The sequence below is a fragment of the Lepus europaeus genome, chromosome 3, assembly GCF_033115175.1.
Source record: "Lepus europaeus isolate LE1 chromosome 3, mLepTim1.pri, whole genome shotgun sequence".
In the NCBI taxonomy this organism is placed as follows: domain Eukaryota; kingdom Metazoa; phylum Chordata; class Mammalia; order Lagomorpha; family Leporidae; genus Lepus; species Lepus europaeus.
This window is the reverse complement of record NC_084829.1, coordinates 16,816,591-16,843,316: the sequence shown is the minus strand read 5'-3', so window position 1 is coordinate 16,843,316 and position 26,726 is coordinate 16,816,591. Positions and strand designations below refer to the sequence as shown.

The following is a 26,726-nucleotide window of genomic DNA, read 5'->3' as shown; positions in this document are numbered from 1 at the left end:
GATTCCAAGTAACTAAGAGGACTAAGTTGAAAGAAATGTGCCCTGCACTGGTATCTTACAACCATATCCTGGGTCTGTTATTAACTGTTATTGTACAACCATATTCTGAGTTTTGTTTTATTATTCACTGCATACCACGGGTTTGAAATTGTGAGTCCTAGTGGACAGAGTACTATAAAAAGCTGTGCTGTTGGGGGGCACACTTTGGTAAGGAGTGTCGGTCAGGGTCGGTTGCCAGGCCTGCTCAGTTGCCTCTCATTGTCAATAAAGTTCATGTGTGAATGTCACAGGTTTTTCTAATTCTATTTTAGCTGACGAAGCAACAAGACCTGACAATTCCTTCAGCCCTTGGAAGTGCTGCTAAGAGAAGTATTAAGTAGGCTATTGTTGGGACATTGTATGTTCCTGGTCTGTCAAGCTGACAGGAAAGCACTTTTAAAACCCAATTCGCCACTTTCTCTTTCAAGATGGTTATTAGCTAGAGATTTAACTTTCACATTATGAGTAAAAATGCTTAAATTCCACCTTTAAGGAAATGTAATTTATTTGTAAGACAGAGTTAGGGAGGGGGAGAGATTATCTGGTTCATTCCCCCCATGGCTATAACAGCCGGGACTAGGCCAGGCTGAAACCAGGAGCTTCTTCCTGGTGTCCCATGTGGGTCCAGGGGCCTAAGCAATTGAACCATCCTCTGCTGCTTTCCCAGGCACATAAGTAGGGAGCTGGGTCATAAGTGGAATAGCTGGCTTCAAACCAGAGCCATACTGCCAGCCCCAAATGCCACCCTATGTTGTGGCTATGAAGGACAAATGTAATTGCCCTAACGTGGTTACGCTTGTACACATATGGGAAGATCTTACACTCCATATATGAGTATCTGTGTCATAAACAAAATGAAAAAGTTTAGATACGTGAATGCATTTAAAATCATACATGTATGAAACCTCCTAAGTATTAAAGACTAATGAAGTTCTGCAGTCTGATTTTGATTTCAGCAATTGGCATTTTCTTACTAGGTTTAGGGTGTCTGGTTTAGGTTCCACAGCAGAGTGTCTTCATTTCATGAAGCAACATTTCTTCCACACATTTGTAAAAATCTATTATACATGTCTGGCAAGGCCAAGGCAACTTCAACTGGCTGACAAGATCACAGCAGAAGGTCTGTCTCAGCAAGGCATGAGAAGGACAGCTGAGGTCCTCTTGGTGGTTTTAGGTTTGTGGGCAACTACACTCTGCGTGAGAAAGCTGGAGCTTCCTGGTGGTCCCGCTAATGGAAGCTGTATTTCTAATTTTAGGGAAGAGCACTTAGTCTCATAATCCCTAAAATGTCCATTGCTTTGTAGAATTTTAATCAAGCCAAATGTTAGTGTAGGAGAAGGGGTTGCTGCTTTATGCAAGGTTGAGCTGCTTGTGGGAAAGAATTAAAAGGCAGCAGGCTCCCTGTTATATACTGCCCACTAAAACAAAGATAAATGTTACTAAAGCTTTAATTCAGTAGGTGCAACAATGGTTAGAATGTCAAAACTGTGGAATAGATCTAAGTGAACACTTAGATAAGTACAATAAAGAAAGAGTTGGGGCTGGTGCTGTGGCGTAGCAGGTAAAGCTGCCACCTTCAGTGCCAGAATCCCATACGGGCACTGATTCAAGTCCTGGCTGCTCCACTTCTGATCCAGCTCTCTGCTATAGCCTAGGAAAGCTGTAGAAGATGGCCCAAGTTCTTGATCCCCTACACCCACACTGAAGACCCAGAGGAAGCTCCTGGCTCCTGGCTCCTGGCTCCTGGCTTCTGGCTTGGGATCGGTGCAACTCTGGCCATTGCGGGCAGTTGGGAACTGAACCAAGCAGATGGAAAATTTGTGTGTGTCTCTCTCTCTGCCTCTCCTTCTCTCTCTGTAACTCTGACTTTCAAATAAATAAATAATCTTAAAAAAAAAAAAAAAGAAAAGAAAAGAAAGAAAGAGTTGCCGAAAGAGGGGAAAGATTTAACAAGGGCTTGTTTTGAACGTTGAGGTTTCTAGTAAAGATTACATTAGGAGGCTGGCGCCACGGCTCAATAGGCTGATCTTCGCCTGCGGCTCTGGCAACTCGGGTTCTAGTCACAGTTGCCCCTCTTCCAGGCCAGCTCTCTGCTGTGGCCTGGAAGTGCAGTGGAGGATGGCCCAAGTCCTTGGGCCCTGCACCCGCATGGGAGACCAGGAGAAGCACCTGGCTCCTGGCTTTGGATCAGCGTGGTGTGCTGGCCGCGGCAGCCATGGGAGGGTGAACCAACGGCAAAGGAAGACCTTTCTCTCTGTCTCTCTCTCTCACTGGCCACTCTGCCTGTAAATAAGTAAATAAAAAAGATTACATTAGGAAGGTAATATTCTAGCTTGTGTAACCAATTTCTACATAGTTCAGCAGTACTCCAGGCTTTGGCTTGTGTGGGCAGCCTATTGTCTTGCACCTGTTTATGATTGTAACCCATACCCTGAATATGCCCTTGAAAATCAAATAAATTGTAACTAGATGTAGACATAGAATATAGAAGCAACATAAAATAGAAGGTCAATACTTCTAAGAAAATGGACAACAGACTTGCTATTGTAAGAAGAAAGAATCATTATGTGACTTACACTATAAAGTCTGGTGCTCAAGAGCTAGAGCCATGCCTTCAGCTTTGCTGTCTTTCATTTCTTCCTGCACGGATACCTCTCACATCTTTGGGAACCCCTGGACCAGCTGGAGCTGGACTTTGGCACATGTCAAAATATTTGTTGTCATTACACAAGAATATAGTATAGATAGAAAAATTCACCTCATATTGTCAAGGAACTCCATCTATTGCAAATGTCTTTATATTTTTTTTCACTGTAATTATTTTGTTTGTTTCCACAAGTATGTCTGTCAGGGTGTATTTTAACAAGCAGCAGAGCGTGTGAGAACTGAACTTCCAATCAAGATGTTTTCCTACTGATTGCAATGTCTTAATAAAATGGAAAGCATTGCAGCCCTGTAGAGCTCTCAGCACTGTTAACTACTTTCACACTGATTATCTCCTTTCTCCAGAGCAAGGACATTCCCTACCCAACTTGAAGTGTCCTGAACCAGCTCAAAGGAGTGGATGAACTAGGCCAAGGAAAGAACTCTGAGTGTCCCATTAGGATGGGGGTGGAGCTTGACACCGGAGGTTGGGCCATGTGCCCACCTGGCTTTCAGCAATGGCAGCGGGAACTGTAAATCAGGGTGTAGATTGCACCATAGATAAAACTACGCCATTTTCCTAACATCCACCTCTGATCACATTGAGACCTCCCAGCTGCACCAGCCCCCTGAGAGCCCACTCCCCACTCCCTAGCTATTTATTCCCATTCCACAGCTCATTTCAAATTGGAAGTTAACTTATTTTCTTGAAAGCACATGACATTTTATTCTAACAATTAAAAATCTCATGCAACAAATATGACACTGACTTTGAAGGGATTTCTCTTTGAATCTAGGAAGATCACTACCTTTAAAAATATTGCTTTGTAACTTGCTGAACTTCTTTTTGCAATTTAGTTTAACAGGTTTCTGGATAATCAGTATTCAATGAAACAGCAATGGGTAATTAGTACTTGTTTTAGATGAATACAATTTTAAGTTTAATCAAATTCAGATAGCTATATGATATAATATCAGCATCTTAAGTCATTTAGGTGTAACTGCTAATTCAAATTGGGTAAAGACAAATGAGATAAATGTGTCTAAATGTAAACTTTTGTATACTCAGCATGTTATATTCTATAAAAAACTATTTGGGTTAGTTTATAAACTGTCTATGAAATAATTCAATATTGCTTAGAGTAACTGAGGTTGAAATTTGATGTGTTACCTTATTTAAAATTGTCTTAATTTGGAGATTTTTTAAAAGGTTATTTCAAAATGTAAATCAAGGACACTGGCAGATGGAAAACATCGCAAGTACACTAATCCATTTCTCTTTGACATAGAATTAGAATCTGATCCTCTGTTAAAGCAATGCGTTAAAGTAATCTATTATGTTCTTTTGATGTCTCTGTTAAATTCTAATTAAAAACAGCTGAGTTTTTATTAAGAGCTATGGGTTATTTAAATATGTGCTTATTTTCAAACATCTGAATGATCACCTTGTAACAATGATTGGATTTGGTCTATATTATGTCATGATGTTAAGGGATCTTATTTCAAACAGATATTTTGGATTTTGAGCCTTCTTGGCATTCTTGACAGGCATTCAAAAAATCAAAAATCAAAGTTCCAAAGAATTTGGACTCTGAAATTTCCAATAAATTTTGAACTTCAGTTTTTTTTTTTCAGTTTGGGCCCACCTGGGAAAAATTAGACATATATGTCTCTCATCTTGTAGAGACAACAACTAATCAGGCTATTTGGACTATATTAGAAGTACTGTCAAGATGTGAAGTGGTGCTAAATTTTAAGTTTCTATAATATAAAATGATATTGATACAGATGTCTGAGAATTAAAAAGTCTAATGATCTTCTGTTACTAGACATGATGGTTATCTCAAAGAGAAAGCCACAGCAGCCTAAAAGAGCTAAATGCTTTGTAAAATCCTTCAGGTGCTTTCAAAAATACTGTGTGAAGTAAGCAAATGCCTCTAGTTGGTTAATGAGTTTATAATTTTAAATATTGCAATTTAAAGTCTTTTGTCATCCAGTTTTATGTATCAGATTTGCTATTCATAAAACTAAAACATTGGCTGGCCCCATGGCTTAACAGGCTAATCCTCCGCCTTGCGGCGCCGGCACTCCGGGTTCTAGTCCCGGTTGGGGCGCCGGATTCTATCCCGGTTGCCCCTCTTCCAGGCCAGCTCTCTGCTATGGCCCGGGGAAGGCAGTGGAGGATGGCCCAAGTGCTTGGGCCCTGCACCTGCATGGGAGACCAGGAGGCAGCGCCTGGCTTCTGGCTTCGGATCAGCGAGATGCGCCGGCTGCAGTGGCCATTGGAGGGTGAACCAATGGCAAAAAGGAAGACCTTTCTCTCTCTCTCACTATCTACTCTGCTAGTCAAAAAAAAAAAAAAAAAAAAAAAAACTAAAACATTGTTGATTCTGTGTTTAGCTGTCCTCCTATAGGTTCCTATGGACTTTTTCCAGCCACTTCTATTGTATTCAGTACTTTGGGACGGCTCTGAAAACAGATGAAGCCAATAATGTATTAGAGGTACCAACTGAGAGAAAGTATGATTAACTGAGGTTACTAAGAACAGAAAGTAATTCGAATCAATTGGTAACTTACAAAAGGAGTTAGATTTTTAAAAAGCTATTATTGAAACTGCTATATTGTTCTATTATGTTATGTTATATGGGTAAACATATTGTATGTCTACATGGAAAATTTATTAAGAGTTTTAGTTTTTATTTTATTTATTTATTTTTTTTTTGACAGGCAGAGTGGACAGTGAGAGAGAGAGAGAAAGGTCTTCCTTTTGCCGTTGGTTCACCCTCCAATGGCCGCCGCGGCTGGCGCGCTGCGGCCGGCACACCACGCTGATCCGATGGCAGGAGCCAGGTGCTTCTCCTGGTCTCCCATGCAGGTGCAGGGCCCAAGCACTTGGGCCATCCTCCACTGCACTCCCGGGCCTCAGCAGAGAGCTGGCCTGGAAGAGGGGCAACCGGGACAGATTTCGGCGCCCCAACCGGGACTAGAACCCAGTGTGCCGGCACCGCAAGGCAGAGGATTAGCCTAGTGAGCCGCGGCGCCGGCCAGAATTTTTTTTTAATTGGCTTATAGATAAAATATTGCCCATGGATCTGAACAGGTAAAATTAATCAGTTATAGTTGATTCATGTGACCTAAATCTCTGTATCAGATGTTTTAAATTTGTTGGTGGAAACATACTAGAAACATTTTATATGCTTGTGCTTAAGTTTGCTGGTTAAACAAGCTATACCTTATTTGATATTTAAGAGATTTTTTCAAATACATGTATTCTTAAAATTTATAGAAGGCATTAGACCTTCTGGTAAATGTTTTCCTAAGTTGTTATCTAATGATCGAAATTGCTTGCTAAGTTTTCATTTGATATTGCTATTGTCAGTAAGGGATTTGGGACTGGCATTTCTCCATTCTCCATTTCTCCATTCTAAGCCCGACTTGTTCTTTCATTTCTCTATTCTCATCAAGGTAGGAAACTAATTGTATTCTGAAGGACTCTCCAAGATGCAAAATTTGATCTTTATATCTTAGGAAAAAGATGGCAAACATTTTCTGTAATAGCATAGCCAAAATGAAAGCTTAAATTATAATTTCACTGCTAGATTTACTTTGCCATCAGTGAATTAAATAGTAAACAGGGAAAAACCTCCCTTTCAGACCAAAAAGGGAGAGAAAGTTTCAAAGTAAGGACATAGCTTTCCTCATGGGCATTGTCTACCTCAGAAAAACTATCAGAACATGCCTGTGACTATAGACTTCTAGTTTAGGCCACCGAAGATTAGAGATGGGACTTGAGCACCCCCTTGACTTGCATCTTCTGGTCTGCTTTAACAAAAACCAGGAGGAAAACAAAGCTAGGCATCAGAAGCAATGTAAAGATAGGTGGCAGGCCTCATAAATGTAGCTCTGTACAGTGATCTGCCCTCAAGGAGACCCAACAGGCCAGTCCACTGCAATGGCTTTCAATGTGGTAAGCCTGGGCTTCAGCAGAAGTCAACTTGTGAAGAGCCCTGGCAGCTCTGCCAGCCAAGAGTTGGATCACTGGAAATGGACCTGCCCTGGAGTTGAAGGATGCCCAGGTCAAAGCCACAGACCTTGCTGGCTCCAAGCTGAAAAGCTCTTCACTCGGCCCAGCTTCCAAGGTGACCACTGCTGCTGAAGGGATGGCCAAGTAGGGTCAGTAACATTGCAGGCAGAACTGTAAATTTCCTATTAGAGATGCCACCTGCCTTTACCTGGCCAGCTCTCCTTCCAGGCCAGCTAGGTAATGGAAGTCAACAGGGTGCCTTCCCCAAGGAGGTTCACACCTCCCTTATGATGTACCCCATGAAGAGATAGATAGGTCTGGGCCTTATAACTTCCAAGGCCTTAAAGCCCACCTGATTTTTATCAGGCCCATCGTGTCAGTTTCTATTTGCCTCTCAATCGGAGAACTTATTTAAGGCTTAGACAGCAGCTTTCTTAGGTTCTCTAATAATGACTCTGTCCTTTGTATATAGCCCACTTGGGCCTCATGCCTCTACTGTAACACCAACAGATCTACTCCCAACCTGTGTGTAATGATGGGCCTCTCCCCCACTTAATGTTGTATGATTGTTCAGAATTTCTCTACAGATAAACCCCGCTACCTGCAAAAGTTAAGTGGCCTTTTCTCCCAGTCTTGGCTGGGATCAGCTTTAAGCCATATCCATCAATCTGTCTTCACAAGGGTCCAGAAAACCCCCTCATTTCTCTCCTCTATGAAATCCTCTCATTATCTGGTTAATGCCACTCTTACGATCATTGGTTGCTATTCTCAATTGTATACTACAGTGTCTGTTTAAGTGTTAACAGCAGGTGATAATGGAACAAACCGAGGCCTTCAGCAAACCGGCTGTCAATCAAATGGTGCTAGAGGGATATACCCGGCTCCCCACCCAGGAGACAGCAGCTTGAGACATCGCCCCATGTCAGGGAAGAGTACGTCGCTGCCCCATGTCAGCAGGAAGCAGCTCTAAAGACAGATCATGGTCCCTCTACCCCTCCTGGACTTTTGGGACAAATGTAATCCCATACAACTCCTGGTTTATAAAAAACAAAAGGGGGGAATGTTAGAAAACTGGCGCAGTTTTATCTATGGCGCGATCTACACCTGATTTACATCCTATGCCCCATTCCTGCCACCATTGCTGAGAGCCAGGTAGCTACACAGCCAAACCACCAGTGTCAAGCTCCACCCCCGTCCTAATGGGATTCCCTGCTCCTGCTTCCCTGCCTGCCCTCTGGCAAAGTTTTAAAAGGACCTGTTCCTGAACACGTGACTCTCTTGGCTTCTCTCTTCTCTCCTGCTCACTCTCTCTAGCCTCCTCTCTCCCTCCCCTCTCTCCTCTCTCCTCTTTCTCTCTTACTCTCCTTTTCCCTCTTTGCCCCTTCCCTCCAGTCTGCTGAGCTTTCCCTAATAAACCCTTTCCCTTACTCCGGTGTTTGGTGTGTTTTGTGACGGCCTAACAGAAATACATAACATCTGAGGCCTCCCGGCTCTCTTCCAAATCATCTCATTTCTCATGGCTTTTAGAATACATGTGCAAATGCAGCAAGTGGCAATGGATCCTAATCAAGGAACTCCTATCAGTCAATATCCAATCAGAAAAACAGCAACTAGGAAATTATTTTTATAAAAATAACAACAAAATCATACAGGTGTTGGAAGAAGTAAAATAAAAGCAGATCTGATGTATCAAGCACCAGTGAAAAACCAGGAGTCCTCTGTAGGATTGGGGACACAAAGCAAAATACTAGATCCTCAAGGTTTTGGGAGCTGTCTGGTAGTCAGGGCTCAGCACTCCATGGGGGGGCGGGGGGAATAGAGCTGATGGCTGATACCAGGGTGGCTTACCTTTGGTATCATAATACAGTACTGTTCTGATTTCCTGCCTGCCTATAAGCCTTCCTAAGTGTTCCTAATTTTCACAGTATAACAGGAATCCATCTGGGGAAGAAAAATACTAAATGAAAGAATAATTGAAGGTTTGTGGAGAGTCCTAGACTCGTTATCACAGTTTATAGAAAGGAGAGGGGTTTAAAGCAGACATAGACATTAAGTGACTGCCCATATGGACTCTTACCTGCATCACACACAGCTTGCTTCCACAGCGGGAAGTAACAGAAGGGCCAGTCACTTCTAATCCAATCTTAGAAAGAATGCACCATGTTTCCTGCTATATTGCCTGGATCAACCCAGCAGCTAAGATGCCTTCCAAGATCCCAGATTCCGGAGAGTCAGTCCCTTGCTGGTTTAGCTGTGATGCGCTGTAATAAAATGAAACTGGCTTCCGTAAAGAATTTTACAATCCTTATAATTTCCACTTTAAGATTTTTTTAAAAAATGCCTCTGGTTCCACTTTCTTCCCACTACCATTTTGTAGACTTTCCTGTGGCGAGGACCACAAGGCAAAGGACGATGTCTTGTACACATGCAGCCTCAACTGTAATTAGCAGTGCAGAGATAGGATACGTGATGGGATTAGGATAGTGGATGTGATGAAAGAAAAAAAAAGCAAGGTTTGGGAACAGGCAAAAATCAGTGACATTACCCCATTGCAGGAAAAACAAGTGTTGAGGGGGCATATTAGAATACCGGGATGATTAGGCATCCTAGAACCCATCACCACATGAAAAGTCAGTTAAACGCATGGCAAAGAAAGCTTTGCAGGACTGACAAAGATGATCACCATGACAACCGAATTTACTGTTTAACATTCCAAAGCACAACAGCTTGTCAACAACTTTATATTTGTGCTTCCTGAAGTTACCAATTAAGATGTCTTACAGCGCTTTAAGCCAGAAAGTAAGTGGCCCTGAAAAGAGCCTTTGGGTTTCTGAAAGTAAGAGACTGTTCACTTGGAGCTGGTGTACTTGGTGACGGCCTTGGTGCCCTCGGACACGGCGTGCTTGGCCAGCTCGCCGGGCAGCAGCAGGCGCACGGCCGTCTGGATCTCGCGCGACGTGATGGTCGAGCGCTTGTTGTAGTGCGCCAGGCGCGACGCCTCGCCGGCGATGCGCTCGAAGATGTCGTTGACGAACGAGTTCATGATGCCCATGGCCTTGGACGAGATGCCGGTGTCGGGGTGCACCTGCTTGAGCACCTTGTACACGTACACCGAGTAGCTCTCCTTGCGGCTGCGCTTGCGCTTCTTGCCGTCCTTCTTCTGCGCCTTGGTCACCGCCTTCTTGGAGCCCTTCTTCGGGGCCGGCGCAGACTTCGCGGGCTCAGGCATGATGGCAACTCGCAATATGAACGCAGAAAACCTTCAGATGCCTGCCTGTCTCTGGAGTCGTGTTTTATAGAGCTCCTATGCAAATAAGGTATACACAAATGGCCAGTTCTGATTTGAAAGCAGATTAGTGATGTCAAATATGTAAATTAATTGCATCATACCCTTGTTCTTATTGGTCCTGTTGTAAAGTTAATTTCAGCCAATGGAATCACGCGTTTTACACTTCCACCCACCGCTATAACTGGCTTCTTCATCGTTCCGCTGCACTCCGTGTTCTCTTTAACCAGTGAATCAGCATGTCTGGACGCGGTAAGCAGGGCGGCAAGGCGCGCGCCAAGGCCAAGACCCGCTCTTCCCGGGCTGGGCTGCAGTTCCCCGTGGGACGCGTGCACCGCCTGCTCCGTAAGGGCAACTACGCGGAGCGCGTGGGCGCCGGCGCCCCGGTGTACCTGGCGGCCGTGCTCGAGTACCTGACGGCCGAGATCCTGGAGCTGGCGGGCAACGCGGCGCGCGACAACAAGAAGACGCGCATCATCCCGCGCCACCTGCAGCTGGCCATCCGCAACGACGAGGAGCTCAACAAGCTGCTGGGCCGCGTCACCATCGCGCAGGGCGGCGTGCTGCCCAACATCCAGGCCGTGCTGCTGCCCAAGAAGACCGAGAGCCACCACAAGGCCAAGGGCAAATAAAAATGGCTCCAGACAGCGTGACCCCCCCCCCCCCCCGCCAGGTGCGCAAATAAAAGGCTCTTTTCAGAGCCACCCACTCTTTTCTGTAAAGTGCTGGAATACTTTTTTAACGTCCCAGTAACCTGTTTTTATGCATCTTCATAGGTATTTATTGTTCGATAGGTATTCCACATGAGAGGTCAGCTCGTTTGCTGAACCACTAGTTTATCCCCATTTATTAAATGTACAAAATACAGAAATGGAAACCAGTCTGGTAATTCTTTTATGTCCAAGATATAGAGCTGTAGATAATGCAAGTAATACAATACCATACCGAGTTCTATAAAGTATCACTATAACCCTAATACATTGTGTACTCGGATACGTATACACAGAATACCCACTACACAAATCAAGGCGTGTGCTGTGTGTTCATACACAATTGCTTTCAAGGAAACTCCAGAATATGAGTAGGAGAATGACAGAACAAAGAAAGATGTCTGTCCAATCACATTTCATGGCGGGATTTTTAAATTGTGTGCGTGACAGCATCTAGATTTTTCAAGAATTCTCTGTTCTTTTTCTTACCAGAAAACGCAATTAGTAATGTACTTTAAAGTCATCATAAAATTAAGCTTTGCCTTTATGATAGAAATTTAAAAGTAAACTAAAAAATGAGATAGTCAGTTTTGAGGGAATGCAATTAACTTCTCCCAGAAGTTTCTGAAAACCAATCAGATCTCGGCATGGGACTCATTAAAGCATGCAGCTCTAGCCCTATACACAGGATTTTCACCGGGATGCTCTTCTATCCTCATGGCCCGCACGAAAGCGGGGCCGTGGGCAACCCTAGGCGGAGGGCACCTGCGAGCAGCTGGCCACCAAGGAGATGGAGCGCGCGGCCAGCTGGCTCTCTCAAGCCACGCGTCCAGCCCGCGGTGTCCCGGATGGCGCCGGACTTCAGCACTGCCCTTGGCTTCCGGAGTTCCATCAGCCAAGCGGACACTGCAGGCGGCCTGTAAGCCTCCCCCGCGGGGCCTTTGACTTGGACCTGGGAGCCAACACGTTCCATGCCAAGGACCTCATCTCTCTTGTGGCTTGTACCCGCGTCGGTGAGAAGGCATAACTCAGAGCTATCATTTCATCTCAATTGAAAGGCTCTTTGCAGAGCCAAGCACTTTGTCAGTAGAAGCTGTGTAAGTGCATTCATTTATTTTACCTTCCCTGTTAAAAAAGAGTTTCTTTGCAAAGACTGGAATGAATGAGATCTATGGACATGGATTTTGTAACATTGTATCCAGTAAAGGTTTCATGATAACTAGCTGTGTAATGGTGCGCAACTTGTTACTTCACAAACTGCCTCACTTCTCTCTTCACAAGTGCTCTATCAAATTAGGCTGCTCAATTTGGTGAGGTTAGAGTTGGGATGTGGCTGGAATGAATTCTAGGTAAATTGTTAAAAGTGAGGGTATCATACTGATAATAGAACTTGCCTCTGATCAGCTCCATGGAGTGCAAAAAAAAAAAAAAAATGTATAATTCCTTGTACTGAGGCCAAAGTCTAATATAGCCAAATGATTTTATAAAGTGCCTTCAACAAAGTGGGTAGGCCTCAATAGCCTAAAAACCAAGCACACACCTGTTTTTCAACAAGGAGAAATTGATCTTTCCTGCCATTACCTTATGACACTTATCAAAGTGTAAAATTCCAGGTGATTAACAAAGATTCATCAAATAAATAATGTTTCCAATATACAATTCATCCAGAAAAGAACAATAAGAAATAAACCTACTTCAAAGAAAAAAAGATTATTAAGCATATATATATATATATATATATAATGTTTGAAAGGAAGAAAGTCACCAAGGCAAATTGAGATCAGAAAGGTTTATGTCCTATGGCATAATTACATTGTAAGCTTTGGGTTATGTTTTGTATTGGATAAAGATAATCTCTCTCTAATGGACAGAAATAATGGCAGTTATCAATATCCTCCAAATCATCACTGAAAACAGGCCCAGTGGCCTTATAACATGAACACCTATCAAAGAATGCATTCAATTCATTCACAAAGGAAGCAACATGTAAAATGCCAATAGGCTTAAAGAGCATTCAGGAAATTATAGTATTTTTATAGGAAATTTATCCAAATAAAGAAAAAATTGTGGAATGTGATTAAGGCAAAATTAATTCATGTGCAAAAGGTCGTAAGTTTGGGGAGCTATATATGTTCTACAGAATGGAAATCATTTACTTTACTACTAGGTAAAAGCCTACAAGTTAGGTTACTTGTTACGCTACAACCAGCAACTTCACTAAGTGTATTTCATAACCCCTCTGGTTTAACATTCAAGTTTAATTTTATTTATATATATATATATATATACACACACATATATATATATATATAGGAGCAATGCAAGATTTAAGTCAGAGACCTCCTGCTGCAGCAGCCCAGAGGGGAGGCTCCAAGAGAGGAAGACCGCTGAACAGTGTTTCTTACACTATAAACCCTTCTTAGATTTAAAAAAAAAAAAATCTTACTTCCTTAATTCCATCTTCCTTGGCCTTCACCTAGTTTCCAGGAATAATCATTCATGGCCCTCATTTCTTCCCTGAAATGCCTATGAGCTTCCAGAATGATTAGTTTTCTTCTTCTTTTAACTATCACAATAGACATTCTTTTTTACATACATCGAAGTTTACATTTGGGGGACGCAATAGGCTTTAATAATTAATTTTGGATATTGAAGAAACAGATGTTAATAATTTTTCTAGCTGTCTATCTTTTCTTTCCTTGGTGAGTAACAGTTTATTTGACAGCTTCTCTTTGTTCACTTATGTGATATTACTTTAAAATAATTTAATTAATGCTTAATTCTAGTTTGAATCCAATATCTACTGGATTTCTGAAAAATAGAAAATGCCCATTTTGTTTCAAAGGTATACTACCAATATTTGGTAAGGAGTCAAGAAACAGGACAAAGTAAGAATCCTTGCACAGTGCTACCTAAAAAAGTAATGCAAGCAATATATGTCATTTTGAAATTTCCAGTAACCACATTTGAAAAAGTGTGAAGAAACATGTGAAATTATTTGACTAATATATTTAATACCGACTGTCAAAATGTTATCACTTCAGTGTATAATTAGTGTAAAAGCATTATTATTGCAATATTTTACATCTCTCTTTTCAAACTGTCTTCCAACTTGGTTGTATTCTCTCTCAGGTCCCAATAAATGTTCATTGGAAACCATTTATTCTGCATTTAAATTTCACAAACTTTGTTGTTGAAAAATTGAAATATTTGGGTTCTTCAAACACACCTAACACATTTCTATTACTCTCAGCTTTGGAAATTTAACAAAATAAATGATTCAGGGCCATGGCAGTGTCTGTGCCCTCCAGTGCCAAGGACATCCCTGGTATAGCATCAGTGGCTAAGCTCAATGTCTCGTCCGAGTTAATGTTCCAGACACTTTCCAGGGCCACCACCTGTTCCCAAGAAAGGTCTGGTAACTTCCAAGTCGTGTTTCAGCAATCTGGGCCTCTCAGCAAACCACACTGGGATGACCGATGCTTCCTGAAGTGTCTGGGAATTTGCCCTTCACCTACCCTGTTTTCCAGGAGTCTCCATTCTATATCCCCTACAGCAGGTCAGTGCCACTTAGTCTTGGATAGTCTTTTTATACCTCAAAGAATCCAGCTTTTTAGATTCTCTACTCCAGCGTATTACAGACTTTTAATATCCAGAGCTATTGCTATTGCTCCTTTTAGAAAAAAAAAAAAATACCCCTACTTTCTCTTAGGAGGAGAAAATAAGGTTCCCACATCAAAAAGGCCTTCCTTCTACCAGTACAGAAACTTGCTTACCCCCAGACATGGGGACAGCAGGCAGAGGATAATGGGAATGAACTTTATTTAATCCTTATCTTCTGGGTTACTTTCACACCATCAGCTGCCCTGGGCCAAACCCTGTTGGGTTTTCATGTTTGCATAATTTATCACTGTTCGGTATATAACTGGTCTGTTTTGCTTCTCTGGGCTTTCATTTCTTTATGAACTCTGTTATGTCATATACAACAAATATTACATACATTTGTATGTTTTTCCCTTGTAAATCCATCATTTTTTGCAGGGTCTGAGCCAAGAAATTTGAAAGGTAGAAAGAAAAGGACTTTCTATGCTTTCCTGTTGTTTCTCCAGTAGGTCACAGGCAACGGCCCATTTGAAAGCACCTCAAAAATTCAAGGCACCCTCTTAAGCTAACACGGAGTCCTGCCTGCAGGCAATCTGAACAGATCAGAGTCTAAGAAGCTGAACAGAGGAGGGGACAGGGGAGGGCCTGAAGCTATGCCGGCTAACTCTCTTTTGTTCTTAGGCATATTATATTTTTCCTGCTCAGTACTGTAATCAGGTAGCCAGCCCCCATGATACCCACTCCCCTGAGTGCTTGTTTGAGGCAGACTTTTGTGTGTGGACATACCTTACCAGGACTCCCTTATCTAATCTCTGGTCTTGGACAGGGATAGGATATAAATAATTTTGTCTTTATGATTATGTTATCTGTGTGGCATCCATTTTGCTTGGCTCTCTCCAACGCTGCTGAGGACAGACCAAGTGTCTACTTTAGGACATCCAAATGGCAAGAAATTCAGAGGCCTCTGTGAAGTGAGAGATGCCTCCAGCCAACATCCAGTACAGAAATGAAACATTAGTTTCCACAAAAAAATCCTGCAACCTGCTTCAGTGAGTTTGGAAGCTGCTCATTCTCCCAATCAAGTATTCAAGAGACCTCAAGTCTGGCCAGCACCTTCACTGAGTTCTTACAAAAGACTGGAGTAAGCCATACCTACAACCCCGAAACTATGAGATAACCCGTGTTCTCTGAAGCTACTGAATCACAGGTAATATATTATGCAGCAATAAATAACTAATCTGGTAGCAAAAACATTTGACATCTTCAAAAACCCACTCTCAACCAACAGCAATAGATATAAGTAATTTAAACTGTAATCCAAAATAGAAAACCTGCACTAAAGAACTAAAAATTAAAAAGCTGTCCTATGAGTATAGTGTGTCACAATTATGTAATCTTCTGCACATATACCATATTCTGGACTTGGACAAACATTGCTCATGCCTTGTTAGCTTCCCTAATGGCAAAGCTTTATGTTGTATTTTGGATGGACCTAATTATATATATTTGTGGAGTAAAATGAGATATTTTCATACATGTATACATTGTAATGGTCAGAATGGAGTAATTTGCATATTCATCACCTCAAATATTGATCCTGTCTTTGTAGGGAGAACATTAAATTTTTCTCTTCTAGCTATTTTGAATATACATTCGTATTATGGTCCCCACTAATATGCAATACAACACCAAAACTTGTCCGTGCCATGTAGTATCAGTTGCTAATCTCTTCCAATTCTCCTGCTCTCCTCTCCTCAGCCTCTGGCAACCACTTCTCTACTCCAAATCTCAAGGAGATAAAGATTTTGAGAGGTTTCCATGTGGGTAAACAACACACTACTCACCATTCTGTGCTTGTTTCTCCTAACATAAAGTCACCAATGACAGGATTTCATCCATTTTGGTTAGTATTCCCTTCCATACACATACTGCATCTCCTTGACCCTTTCCTTGGTAGGACACTGGTTGACTGCATACCTCAGGTATTATGAGTAGTGCTGCAATAAACATAGGAGTGCAGATGTCTCCACAGACTGAGTACTTTTCACTGGGGATATTCTCAGTGGTGGGGCAGGTGGATCACAGCGTAGCTGGAAGTAACCCTTGACAAGTGCTTTTAACACTCGACATATGCTTAAATGCAATGCATCTAACTTATTCTTCTTTCAGCAGCCCAAATATAACTGACTCATTTTCCTAACACTAACACTGACACATATAACTAATGCATCTCATGTATATCTTTTTTCCCCCTATCTGAATAAATATGAACCAATTACTCCCTGAAGGCAGGGAATATATAGATACATCACAAAAGGAAAAGTGATAAAAATTAGTTTCAGAATACATTATCAGCACCATATATTAAAAGTTGCCACAATAATATGTTCAAAGCAAGCACAAGATAGTTAATGAAAACTTCTTTTTAAATGAAAAATTTGTAAGAGTACCATAAAAACAAGCCAGATATTTGTAAGGAGGGTAAACTCTCAGGCCTAAGAACCAAAAGTCCCTCAGGCCTCGGCAAGTGTCTACTACAGAAAGGCCAAGTCATCTTTTAATATGCACAGAAAACTATCTTTGCACTACAGGCCCGATTTCTGAAAGAAAGCATGTAGGCACGCATAATACAATCACTGGAGAACTCAGTGTCACATGGATCCCCTACAACCTTATCTTAAAATCCAAGGAACTATTGGGCAATCCAAGGAACTATAGTACATTTAGAACACTACTTTCTTAAGGCTTTTAGGATTCAAAACACACACCAAAAAAACAAACAACTGAGAAACACCAAAACCTTTATAGCTTTAAGACATTTCCTTCTGTATACAATCATATCACAGAGTCAGTGCTGCACTGAAAACCTTAAATAAACGATTTATACAGTTTCAGTCTCTTACATTTTTACAATTTGGTAAAAACCTGAGAACATGCTTACATACTGCACTAGAAATACCTGTTGTTAAATTCCTCCATGTACGAAACAGAGTAGCTTTGAAAAAATCTGGGAGAAACAGAACAAAGCTTTTCACACAGTGCCAACATCTGGACCACCCTCCTAAGACATAAGTAGATATTGGGGCAAATTTCCCAATTCTTTACATAAAGTTTATGCAAACAATTCCTTACAAATCTAAACGCTGATTGTACCAGTGTAGCCAATACATTAAATGTAAGTGAATTAGGAATGCCCAAAATTATTTCTCCATTGGTTGCAGAGAAGAGCAACAAAAGGAACCCAATATGTCGATTTAGAGCAAGCACACACATAATTTCACCAAGAATTCTTTCCAATAAATGTTTTTTAGAATCTTCAAAAATAAAGGTGGATTAATGCGTTAGGACGGAAATCCCATGGTCTGGGGGAGGCGCCCCCAGCAGCAGCTCTGACCGCTCAGCGCCTGTGCCTCTGGGGCTGTAAAAACCAACCAACCAGATTGGGAGAGTTCTCCGCCATCTTTTCCAAGTCTCTACCTCGGAAAAGCTTTCTTCCTATTATACCCAGACCGGCATTTTGAATTCAACAACACAAAGCCAGACTTTCATATTCCCTTCGGGGCGAGGAAAGTCCGATATTAAAAAGCCAACGTTTGCAGGCACTTGAAGTTCGCCACGCATACCCGGAGTAAAACACAACATTCCTTTCGCTTAAAATCCTGTATTCTAGAAAACCGCGTGAGTAAGCTCCATACTCCGAGGTCCCGGAGACAGTAGCTTTCTTAAACCGATAACACTGCCACAGAAACAGGTAAATGAGGCAGAAAAAATGGCGGCCGAACCCAAGAGCCAAATTCGAAATTTCTTCCCTTTCAAACACACTCGATATTGTGCAGTGCAACATTGTACAAGCCCAAGAGGCTACATTATTAACACTCTGTAACGTTCCAACACGTAAACCTTTAACAAAGAAACGAGTTACCTAGGAAATGATTCTGTGACAGAGGCCGGGTCTACGAATTGAAATCGACCAATCAAAAACCGGCCCCCACAGGGTAAACCAATCGAAAGCCGTGAGAGTATTTCCGGAAGTCACGGGCATTGTCCACAACCCAATCAGAGCGACCCTTTTCTTATATAAGCCAGTCGTCTGCCGGGCTCCTTACCGTTTCTTGTACGGATCCGCGATGGCCCGCACGAAGCAGACAGCGCGCAAGTCGACGGGCGGCAAGGCGCCGCGCAAGCAGCTGGCCACCAAGGCGGCCCGCAAGAGCGCGCCGGCCACGGGCGGCGTGAAGAAGCCGCACCGCTACCGGCCCGGCACGGTGGCGCTGCGCGAGATCCGGCGCTACCAGAAGTCCACCGAGCTGCTGATCCGCAAGCTGCCGTTCCAGCGCCTGGTGCGCGAGATCGCGCAGGACTTCAAGACCGACCTGCGCTTCCAGAGCTCGGCCGTCATGGCGCTGCAGGAGGCGTGCGAGGCCTACCTCGTGGGGCTCTTCGAGGACACCAACCTCTGCGCCATCCACGCCAAGCGCGTCACCATCATGCCCAAGGACATCCAGCTCGCGCGCCGCATCCGCGGGGAGCGGGCCTAAGACCTTGGCCGTGAGCTCACCGAAACCCAAAGGCTCTTTTCAGAGCCAACAACACTTTCTTATAAGGTGCTGTAATGCTGGGCTATGCTGCCCATGACGTTCTAAGCCCTGGGAATGCTTGTGGAGATGGACCGCGGGAAGTTTCATCTGCACCCGCTCTGCCCGGTTTCGACAGGGCTATGCAGTTCAGTGACATTTCACGACGCACTAACTTACTTGGCCTCAGCTAGTAGCTCCAGGGTGCGGTGCTTTGTCTGCCTCAGGGTGCTTCACTGTATTTAAATGCCTGGAATGTGGCCCAAACCTAAAGCTCCGGGAACCTGGGTTTGACAAGTGAAGGACATACCATGAGGAATTTCGTCGCCTTTGCTGGGTTTTAATGGGCAGTGACAAAAAAGGAACAAGAGCTACAGTGGCCTTGGGCCGAGTGCTCCTGGGGAATGCAGGAATGCGGCTTTTCCAACTTCCTCCGGGAAGTTCATTTATGACTACCCTGTTTTATTATTCAGATGAGTATCTGCCGGCTGTATCCTAGAAGCACGCTTACATTAGCACATATCCCTATTCTGGAAATAACATTTTAAGAGTTTTTGTTTGTTTGTTTGTTTTTCAAAACGGGAGGGAATTAGGAATTTCATTCTGAAAGTATATACAGGCTGTCATTTAAGAATGTTGACTGTTTGGAATACTTAAGCGTGGGAATAATCTTGTCTAAACATTCCCAGAAACTCCCCAAATGGGAAGGAGATATGTTTGCTAGGTTGTTATCAACATTGAAGAGTGCTGCTGCCCATCAAATAATCACTAAGGAAAGATCAGTGAGGTGATGACACTCCAACAAATATGTAAATAGATACATAGACCAAGAGAGCCACAGCAAGAATTCCTAGTGATTTTATAGAAATTTTTGTTTTTGGAAGCCTAGCAGACTACAACTTGAGAGCTCTGAATTGGGGAGTCAGTGCAAATGCCTAGCTGTCCATAATTGAAATAACTGGAGTTGTTGATAGTTGTAGCATAGTGATCCACTACTACGTGCAGTAAAGGGATTCCGTGTTTGTAGTTACTTTTTCTGCACTCTGAGATCTAGCACAGTGGGTTTTTTTTGTGTGTGTTTGTTTGTTTGTTTGTTTTTTGACAGGCAGAGTGGATAGTGTGAGAGAGAGACAGAGAAAGGTCTTCCTTTTTGCCGTTGGTTCACCCTCCAATGGCCACTGCGGCCGCATCACGCTGATCCGAAGCCAGGAGCCAGGTGCTTCTCCCGCTCTCCCATGCGGGTGCAGGGCCCAAGGACTTGGGCCATCCTCCACTGCCTTCCCGGGCCATAGCAGAGAGCTGGCCTGGTAGAGGGCAACCGGGATAGAATCTGGCGCCCCAACCGGGACTAGAACTCGGTGTGCCGGCGACGCAGGTAGAGGATTAGCCTGTTAAGCCATGGCGCCTGCCAAGCACAGTAAGTTTTAGCTTGTGTTTTTATCAAAACTGCTGGACTTTGAAACAGGAAGACATAATGAGCACAGAAAACACGTTTTCTATATTGTTTTATATTGTTATTATCCACCATAGCATGTAGCTTACCTGAAAAAAGACGAGACACTCAGAAAATTGTTTAGTTCAATTGACATTTACAGTAAAAGATGGAGGTGGGCATTTGACCCAATGGTTAGGACTCCCACTTACACTGAAAATATACAGTGGCTGGGAAAGGGAAAGTTGCTTCTGCTCCAGTTGTGGCTCTTCACCGCAGTTTCTTGTTTAATGCAGACACTAAGAGGCACAATAATAAGTCAAATATGTGGCTTCCTGCCACCCAAGAGTAGAATTACATCCCCACCTCCCAGATCAGACCCCAGCTCAGCCCTAGCTGTTGAGAGCATTTGGGGAGAGAGCCAGTGGATGGGACCACTCTCTCCAATTAGGAGATCAAACAAACAGAAGTTGCCATTTATTGTGTTTATGTATTGATTAGAATTCATTAAGTTTTGAGTATAAAAATTACTGGCCAGCGCGGCAGCTCAATAGGCTAATCCTCCACCTGCGGTGCTGGCACACCTGGTTCTAGTCCTGGTTGGGGCGCTGGATTCTGTCCCATTTGGCTCCTCTTCCAGTCCAGCTCTCTGCTGTGGACCGGTAGTGCAGTGGAGGATGGCCCAAGTCCTTGGGCCCTGCACCCACATGGGAGACCAGGAGAAGCACTTGGCTCCTGATTCGGATCAGCACGGTGCGCCGGCCGCAGGGGCCATTGGAGGGTGAACCAACGGTAAAGGAAGACCTTTCTCTCTCTCTCTCTCTCTCACTGTCCACTCTGCCTGTAAAAAAAAAAAAAAAAAAAAAATTACTTCTATTGAAGGTCAGAAGTCGTGTATTAGTTTATGCATCCAAGTTCAATAGCTATATACTATTCTGTGCACTGTAGGGCCTGCAGGTAAAGCTGCCACCTACAGTGCTGGCACCTACAGTGCTGGCACCAGTTCAAGTCCCAACTACTCCACTTTGATCCAGCTCTCAGCTATAACCTGGCAAAGCAGTAGAAGATGGACCAAGTGCTTGAGCCCCTACATGCACTTGGAAGACCTGGAAGAAGCTCCTGGCTCCTGGCTTCAGATCTGCACATCTCTTTCAGAAAAGTGAAATGCCCAAAATGATTCCCACTAGCTATTACTATTTTAAACAAACAGCATCAACATAGTCCTCATACAAATAATAGCATGCAGATGTACTTTTTAAAAACTGAACTTCTGCTTGAAAGAGCTAAAAAGATACAGGCTAAAAGGCTTTTATTCCAGAAGCATAAGTAGGATATAAAGTTTAACACAATACATCCCATTAAGAAAGCAAATAAATAGGGTGAAGAGACATTCCAGCCATGAGGAAAGAGTGGTAATGGGTCTCTCTGTACTATATGGAGAGTCTGGAAACTTATACACACAGGATATTTATAATCTGCAGAATAAGGAAGTAAATGGCATTAAAATAGTTCTCCAGGTGGGCACAGCAGGTAAGTTGCTGCTTGGGGTGTTAGCATCACATCTTTGAGTGCCTGGTTCCAGTCCAGGCTCCATGCTTCAGCTCCAGTTCCTGTTGCTACCACCTGGGAGGAAATACATGACTGCCTGAGTACTTGGGTTCCTGCCACGCACAACAGGGGGTTCCTGGCTCCAGGCTTCAGCCAGGCCCAGCCCTATTTGCAGACTTCTGGTGAGTAACCAGTGGTTTGAAGGATCTTCTCTCTCCTTCGTTCTCTCTCACTTTAAATCACAGGAACAAGCAAATCCTTTAAAATGTCAGTTACTGTGCTTGCTTCAGCAGCACATATACTAAAAATGTTAGCGACCAATGTTCTTGATGTATAATATGCAAAGGACCTATAAAACGTTTTAGAAAAGATTGAACCCATGTTTATTTTATGGCTAAAGTGTTTGAAATCCATGTATTTTCATAATTGGCATTTCCCTTGAAGGTGAAGATCCCGCAGACTCAATTCTTAACCCTAAACAAGGCCCAGCAAGATGTGTAACAATGAATGTCAGTTTACAGGACTCAAAGTGAAACTTTATTTCAGAAACCATAAGCGACCCTGAAAATATCTAAGTGTCATTGATAAAAAGGCCACATTTTCTAAACTAGTATCACATACTAGTAATTCAAAAAAAATGCTAAATTGCAATTATGTCTGCTAAAATAAACATGTAACACTTCCTGACCCAGAGCCAGATAGATCTATATGGAATTCAGATTTTGTCAGCTTTCCCAAAACAAAAAACAAACTAACCCAGTTCAGTCTCATTTATCTCCATCAGTTCAGAAATCTCGGCTTTCACAAACCAAGCCAGCTTTTCAAAGGCTTTGCTGTCTTCCCGCTCATTCAGTTTCTACTGAGCAAGTACAAAAAGGAGCTAACTAGCCCCAGGCCCCCTGGATCCTGCGAGTTAACGACGGACGAAACAGGTACACGCACATATGGAAAACTGTTAAACTTTATTACATCATAGCTCAGCTGCCTGTAAAGTTAGGAAACACAAGAATCAAACTCAGGGGCAGCGAAGGGGAAAAAGGAAAATTAGGGCAGGAGGGGGACCTGCAACTGCTTTTTAAGTCGCTCTGCGATTGGTGCAGCACTCCTCAGGAGCCCACGCAAACAAGCCGAGACAGGTTCTGATTGGCTAACTCCCAATAGCTTTGCGAACCCAACAAGAAAGGAAACTTCACAAAACCAAAGGGGACTCTCCAACTGACGTAAACACGTGCAAGTCCAAAAAAATAAGGACACTCGCACGCCAAGACCCAGGTGCACAGAACCAGTCAGCAGCGGAGTCTGCTGCACCCTGGCCAGCTACGTCCGAGTGAACAGCGACAGTGCAAGTCTCCCGGGGACACGCGGCCGGTGCTTGGCACGGGGCGGCGGGGCGCCTGACCCGGAGCCACCTGCGGCTGGCAACGCACAATACAGGGGCTCCTGCAACTCGGCATGGAACCATCAGCCCCGCGTCCGACAACCGGGCCGCACCACCGCCTCGGAGTGCCCCGGCCGAAAAGCAAAGTTTAGCCTACAGCGTCTTTACAACAAAAGAGGGCACGTCAGGAGCCAGGCGCATGCGCTTAGCTTCTCCGTGGAAGGAAACAGCCCAGCCAATACAATGCAGGGCGCCAATTTTAAAGACCGCGTAGTAACTTTTTCCATACTTGCCCATCTACGGTTCAGCTCTTTTCCCCGACATCTGTGGGTGGCTCTGAAAAGAGCCTTTTGAGGTTTGGCAAAGCGAAGCGCCCCAGCAGAACTTCACTTCTTCTTGGGGGCCGCCTTCTTCGCCTTTGTGACCTTGGGCTTGGCTGCCTTGGGCTTGGAGGCCTTGGGCTTGGCTGCCTTGGCCTTGGCGGGGCTCTTGGCCGCCTTCTTGGGCTTGGCCACCTTGGCCTTCTTGGGACTCTTGGCCACCTTCTTGGCCCCTGCGGCGGCCGCCGGCTTCTTGGCCTTCTTCGGGGTCTTCTTGGCAGCCTTCTTCGGGGTGGCGGCGCCCGTCGCCTTCTTGGGCTTCTTGGCCGCCCCGGCGGGCTTCTTGGGCTTGGCGGCGCCCGCCTTCTTGGGCTTGGGCTTGGCCTCGCCGGCCGCCGCCTTCTTGTTGAGCTTGAAGGAGCCCGAGGCGCCGGTGCCCTTGGTCTGCACCAGGGTGCCCTTGCTCACCAGGCTCTTGAGGCCCAGCTTGATGCGGCTGTTGTTCTTCTCCACGTCGTAGCCGGCGGCCGCCAGCGCCTTCTTGAGCGCGGCCAGCGACACCCCGCTGCGCTCCTTGGAGGCGGCCACGGCCTTGGTGATCAGCTCGGACACCGGGGGCCCGGACGCCTTGCGCTTGGCGGCGGCTGCGCCGGTCTTCTTCACCTTCTTCTTCACAGGTGTTTTCTCCGCAGGGGCGGGGGCGGCAGGAGCCACGGGAGCGGTCTCCGACATGTCTCCGGTGGGCCAGGAAAGCCAAAAGTGAGCTGAGGCTATCGGAGCAGCGTGTCTCCGGCGCCGGCGGCTGGGGTTTATATAGAGAGACGCTGCGTGGTGATTGGTTCCCTGCTTCTGCGCCGAGCGCTGGAGCAGGACTCCTCGGCACTGCCTTGTGGCTGTGTTTGTTGCCCCTTAAAAAAGAATAAAAATATAAGAAATCGGCGCACGAAATAACTAGGGATTTAGGGGAAACGGGTCCAGGAGACTTCAGGCTTCATTTCTGCTTGGTTTTCTACACTTCCTTTCAAATCCGACGCCCCAAAGCTTCCCTAAATCCCCCAACTCTCTTTCAAAGTTTGGTCAAATTGAGACAACTTTCAGGTTTTCCTTAAAAATACTGCTTCTTCCTTTATCGTACACAAGTATTTCTTCCGGGACATTATTTACCGACTTCTTACCTTCTAAACTTTATATGCAGAAATTGATTTTTACCCAAATGCATAGGAAAATTGGGTTTTTTCGCGGAGGCAATAGCACAGTCTCTCCCACGAGCTATTTACACCAACCTCTAGGAATTGGCACTAGGGCAGAAACTTCTGCGTACAAAAGGGATCATTATTTCAGATTATTTTCATTTTTTTCTTTTAAAAAGTATCTCAATTGCCAGTGTGTAAACTGGGCTTCATCCCCATGCTTTCAGGATTTCAAACATTTTCTCTAAGATGGGAGAAGGCTGCTGCCTTTGCCTCATAGACAAACAGTTCTAAACGGATTTTTAGGATCTACAATGGCCATTCGAGATCAACCACCTACTCTATAAGAAATCATTAAGTAATACAGTGTCAGATCCATATGAATTTACCAGCTATGAGCTGTAGAACGTTGAGAAACCACAAGTGTTCATGTCCCACGTTTTAAATTGGAAATGATTTAATGACAGCCAGCCTGCTTGTTAGATTTCCCCTCCCATAGTCTCAATAGAAGTTTGCATATATTGCCTACAATTACAAACTGTATTTAAAATACAAATTGTGACATTCCAGATATGCTCACAAAGAGTTGGAATGGGAAAATTTCTCATTTAAATCACATTACAAATTTGATAACTCTCTGAGCTTTTTAACAAAAAATATGGACTACACTGGCTGTCATAACCCAAAGTAATTAGCTGAATATATCCACCTAAGGAATTGAACAAAACATTGTATGGGTGAGTGACTTCACCACGAAGTCTCTTTTCAAAATAATAGAGCTGTGAGAATTAGGTGATTGTTGGATAGCTGAATACAAAATAATATTCCCCAAGAAATAATCAGTGAAAATGAAACCTCAATGCTTGTTAGTATATATTAGAAACAAAAGTATTTTGAAGATAGGTTTCTTCTACTAAATGCTATTTCCAAAAAATTTAATCACTCTTATCTATATTCAATAGTGATAAAGACTTTATCATATAAATCTGATAGGATTATCAACATTAAAGATGTCATTTGTCTGCGCTTAATTAATCCTATAAAAATCACTTGTCTTGCTTTTAAAAAATAAGGTTATTGGCTTGCACAGACTGGAACCAAGTCTCTGGGTCTTACAACCATGCTATAAATATGTGTGTATATATAACTATATATATAATTGTTATGTGTAATTATATATATAATACAAATATCATCTACCAGGGAGGTAAATTTTTAGGATTGGATCAGCAACATTCAGTGACCTCCTGGGGAGGAAACTCAAAGGTGTCTGGAGAAAGGGACTGATTGTTAGCCCTACCATCACCATCAACATAGTGGTCACAGCATTATACAGGTCCTTCTTCTTTTTGGGTTAACAGCCTTATGCTAGCCAGATATAAAAATAAATTTAGATTTATATTTCAAAAGTTATTTTGTTTATTTTTATAATCATAATAATCCTTGTGCAGTACTTGTTCATCAAGTCATAGGTGAGTTTATTCATTTAGAGAATGCCAACCATTACATTCTTGGCTACTTAGGGCTTCAGTGAGCAGGAAGGCACTGGGCAAAGGGCCATCTCCTTAACTATTTGCAGATACTCTACATGTCCTAGGCAATACCCAGATTCCTTTTCACCAGCCACATTCTTGTCCACATGTGCATAGGTGGGGTTGTACTGTAGATAATAATCCTGTTACTGCTTATTTTCCCCATAAGCATCATGGACAATGTTTCTGAATGTTGACCCCACTTCAATCATGAAAAAAATCTCACCTATTGCTTGGTAGCTCTCAAAAAAACTTCTGTTTATTACCTTTGAATGTAAAATATATATATATGAGTCTATCCTAAAGCAGGTTATCCACCACACTGAAACTCAAACCATTCGTTTATTTTATAGATATAAAAAATAACTGAGAAAAAACTAATTAGATAATTAATGGCTATCTAATGTATGGCTTCATGTTCCCTTTTGTGTCAATGCTTCCCCACTC

General features: G+C 43.4%; 4 protein-coding genes across 4 annotated transcripts in view; 2 read left to right on the top strand and 2 right to left on the bottom strand.

Annotated features, from left to right (window-relative positions):
- LOC133756422 (uncharacterized) overlaps positions 1–26,726 on the top strand; it is a 62,052-nt gene that overhangs the window by 25,088 nt on the left and 10,238 nt on the right. The window lies entirely within an intron of this gene.
- On the bottom strand, positions 9,466–9,951 carry LOC133754660 (histone H2B type 1-C/E/F/G/I). Its single transcript, XM_062185087.1, has one exon. The coding sequence runs from the start codon at positions 9,933–9,935 to the stop codon at positions 9,555–9,557; it is 381 nt and encodes a 126-aa protein (XP_062041071.1). The 5' UTR covers positions 9,936–9,951; the 3' UTR covers positions 9,466–9,554.
- On the top strand, positions 10,218–14,040 carry LOC133754542 (histone H2A type 1-E). Its single transcript, XM_062184988.1, has 2 exons — positions 10,218–11,799; positions 13,956–14,040. Exon 1 carries the CDS (start codon positions 10,232–10,234, stop codon positions 10,622–10,624), a length of 393 nt encoding a protein of 130 aa, XP_062040972.1. The 5' UTR covers positions 10,218–10,231; the 3' UTR covers positions 10,625–11,799; positions 13,956–14,040.
- Positions 22,803–24,328, bottom strand: LOC133754458 (histone H1.3). Its single transcript, XM_062184958.1, has one exon. It carries the CDS (start codon positions 24,287–24,289, stop codon positions 23,624–23,626), a length of 666 nt encoding a protein of 221 aa, XP_062040942.1. The 5' UTR covers positions 24,290–24,328; the 3' UTR covers positions 22,803–23,623.

What these genes read in the sequence shown, in the direction of transcription:
- LOC133754660 (XM_062185087.1), bottom strand. Translation starts at nt 9,935, where the DNA reads ATGCCTGAGCCCGCGAAGTCTGCGCCGGCCCCGAAGAAGGGCTCCAAG.
- LOC133754542 (XM_062184988.1), top strand. Translation starts at nt 10,232, where the DNA reads ATGTCTGGACGCGGTAAGCAGGGCGGCAAGGCGCGCGCCAAGGCCAAG.
- LOC133754458 (XM_062184958.1), bottom strand. Translation starts at nt 24,289, where the DNA reads ATGTCGGAGACCGCTCCCGTGGCTCCTGCCGCCCCCGCCCCTGCGGAG.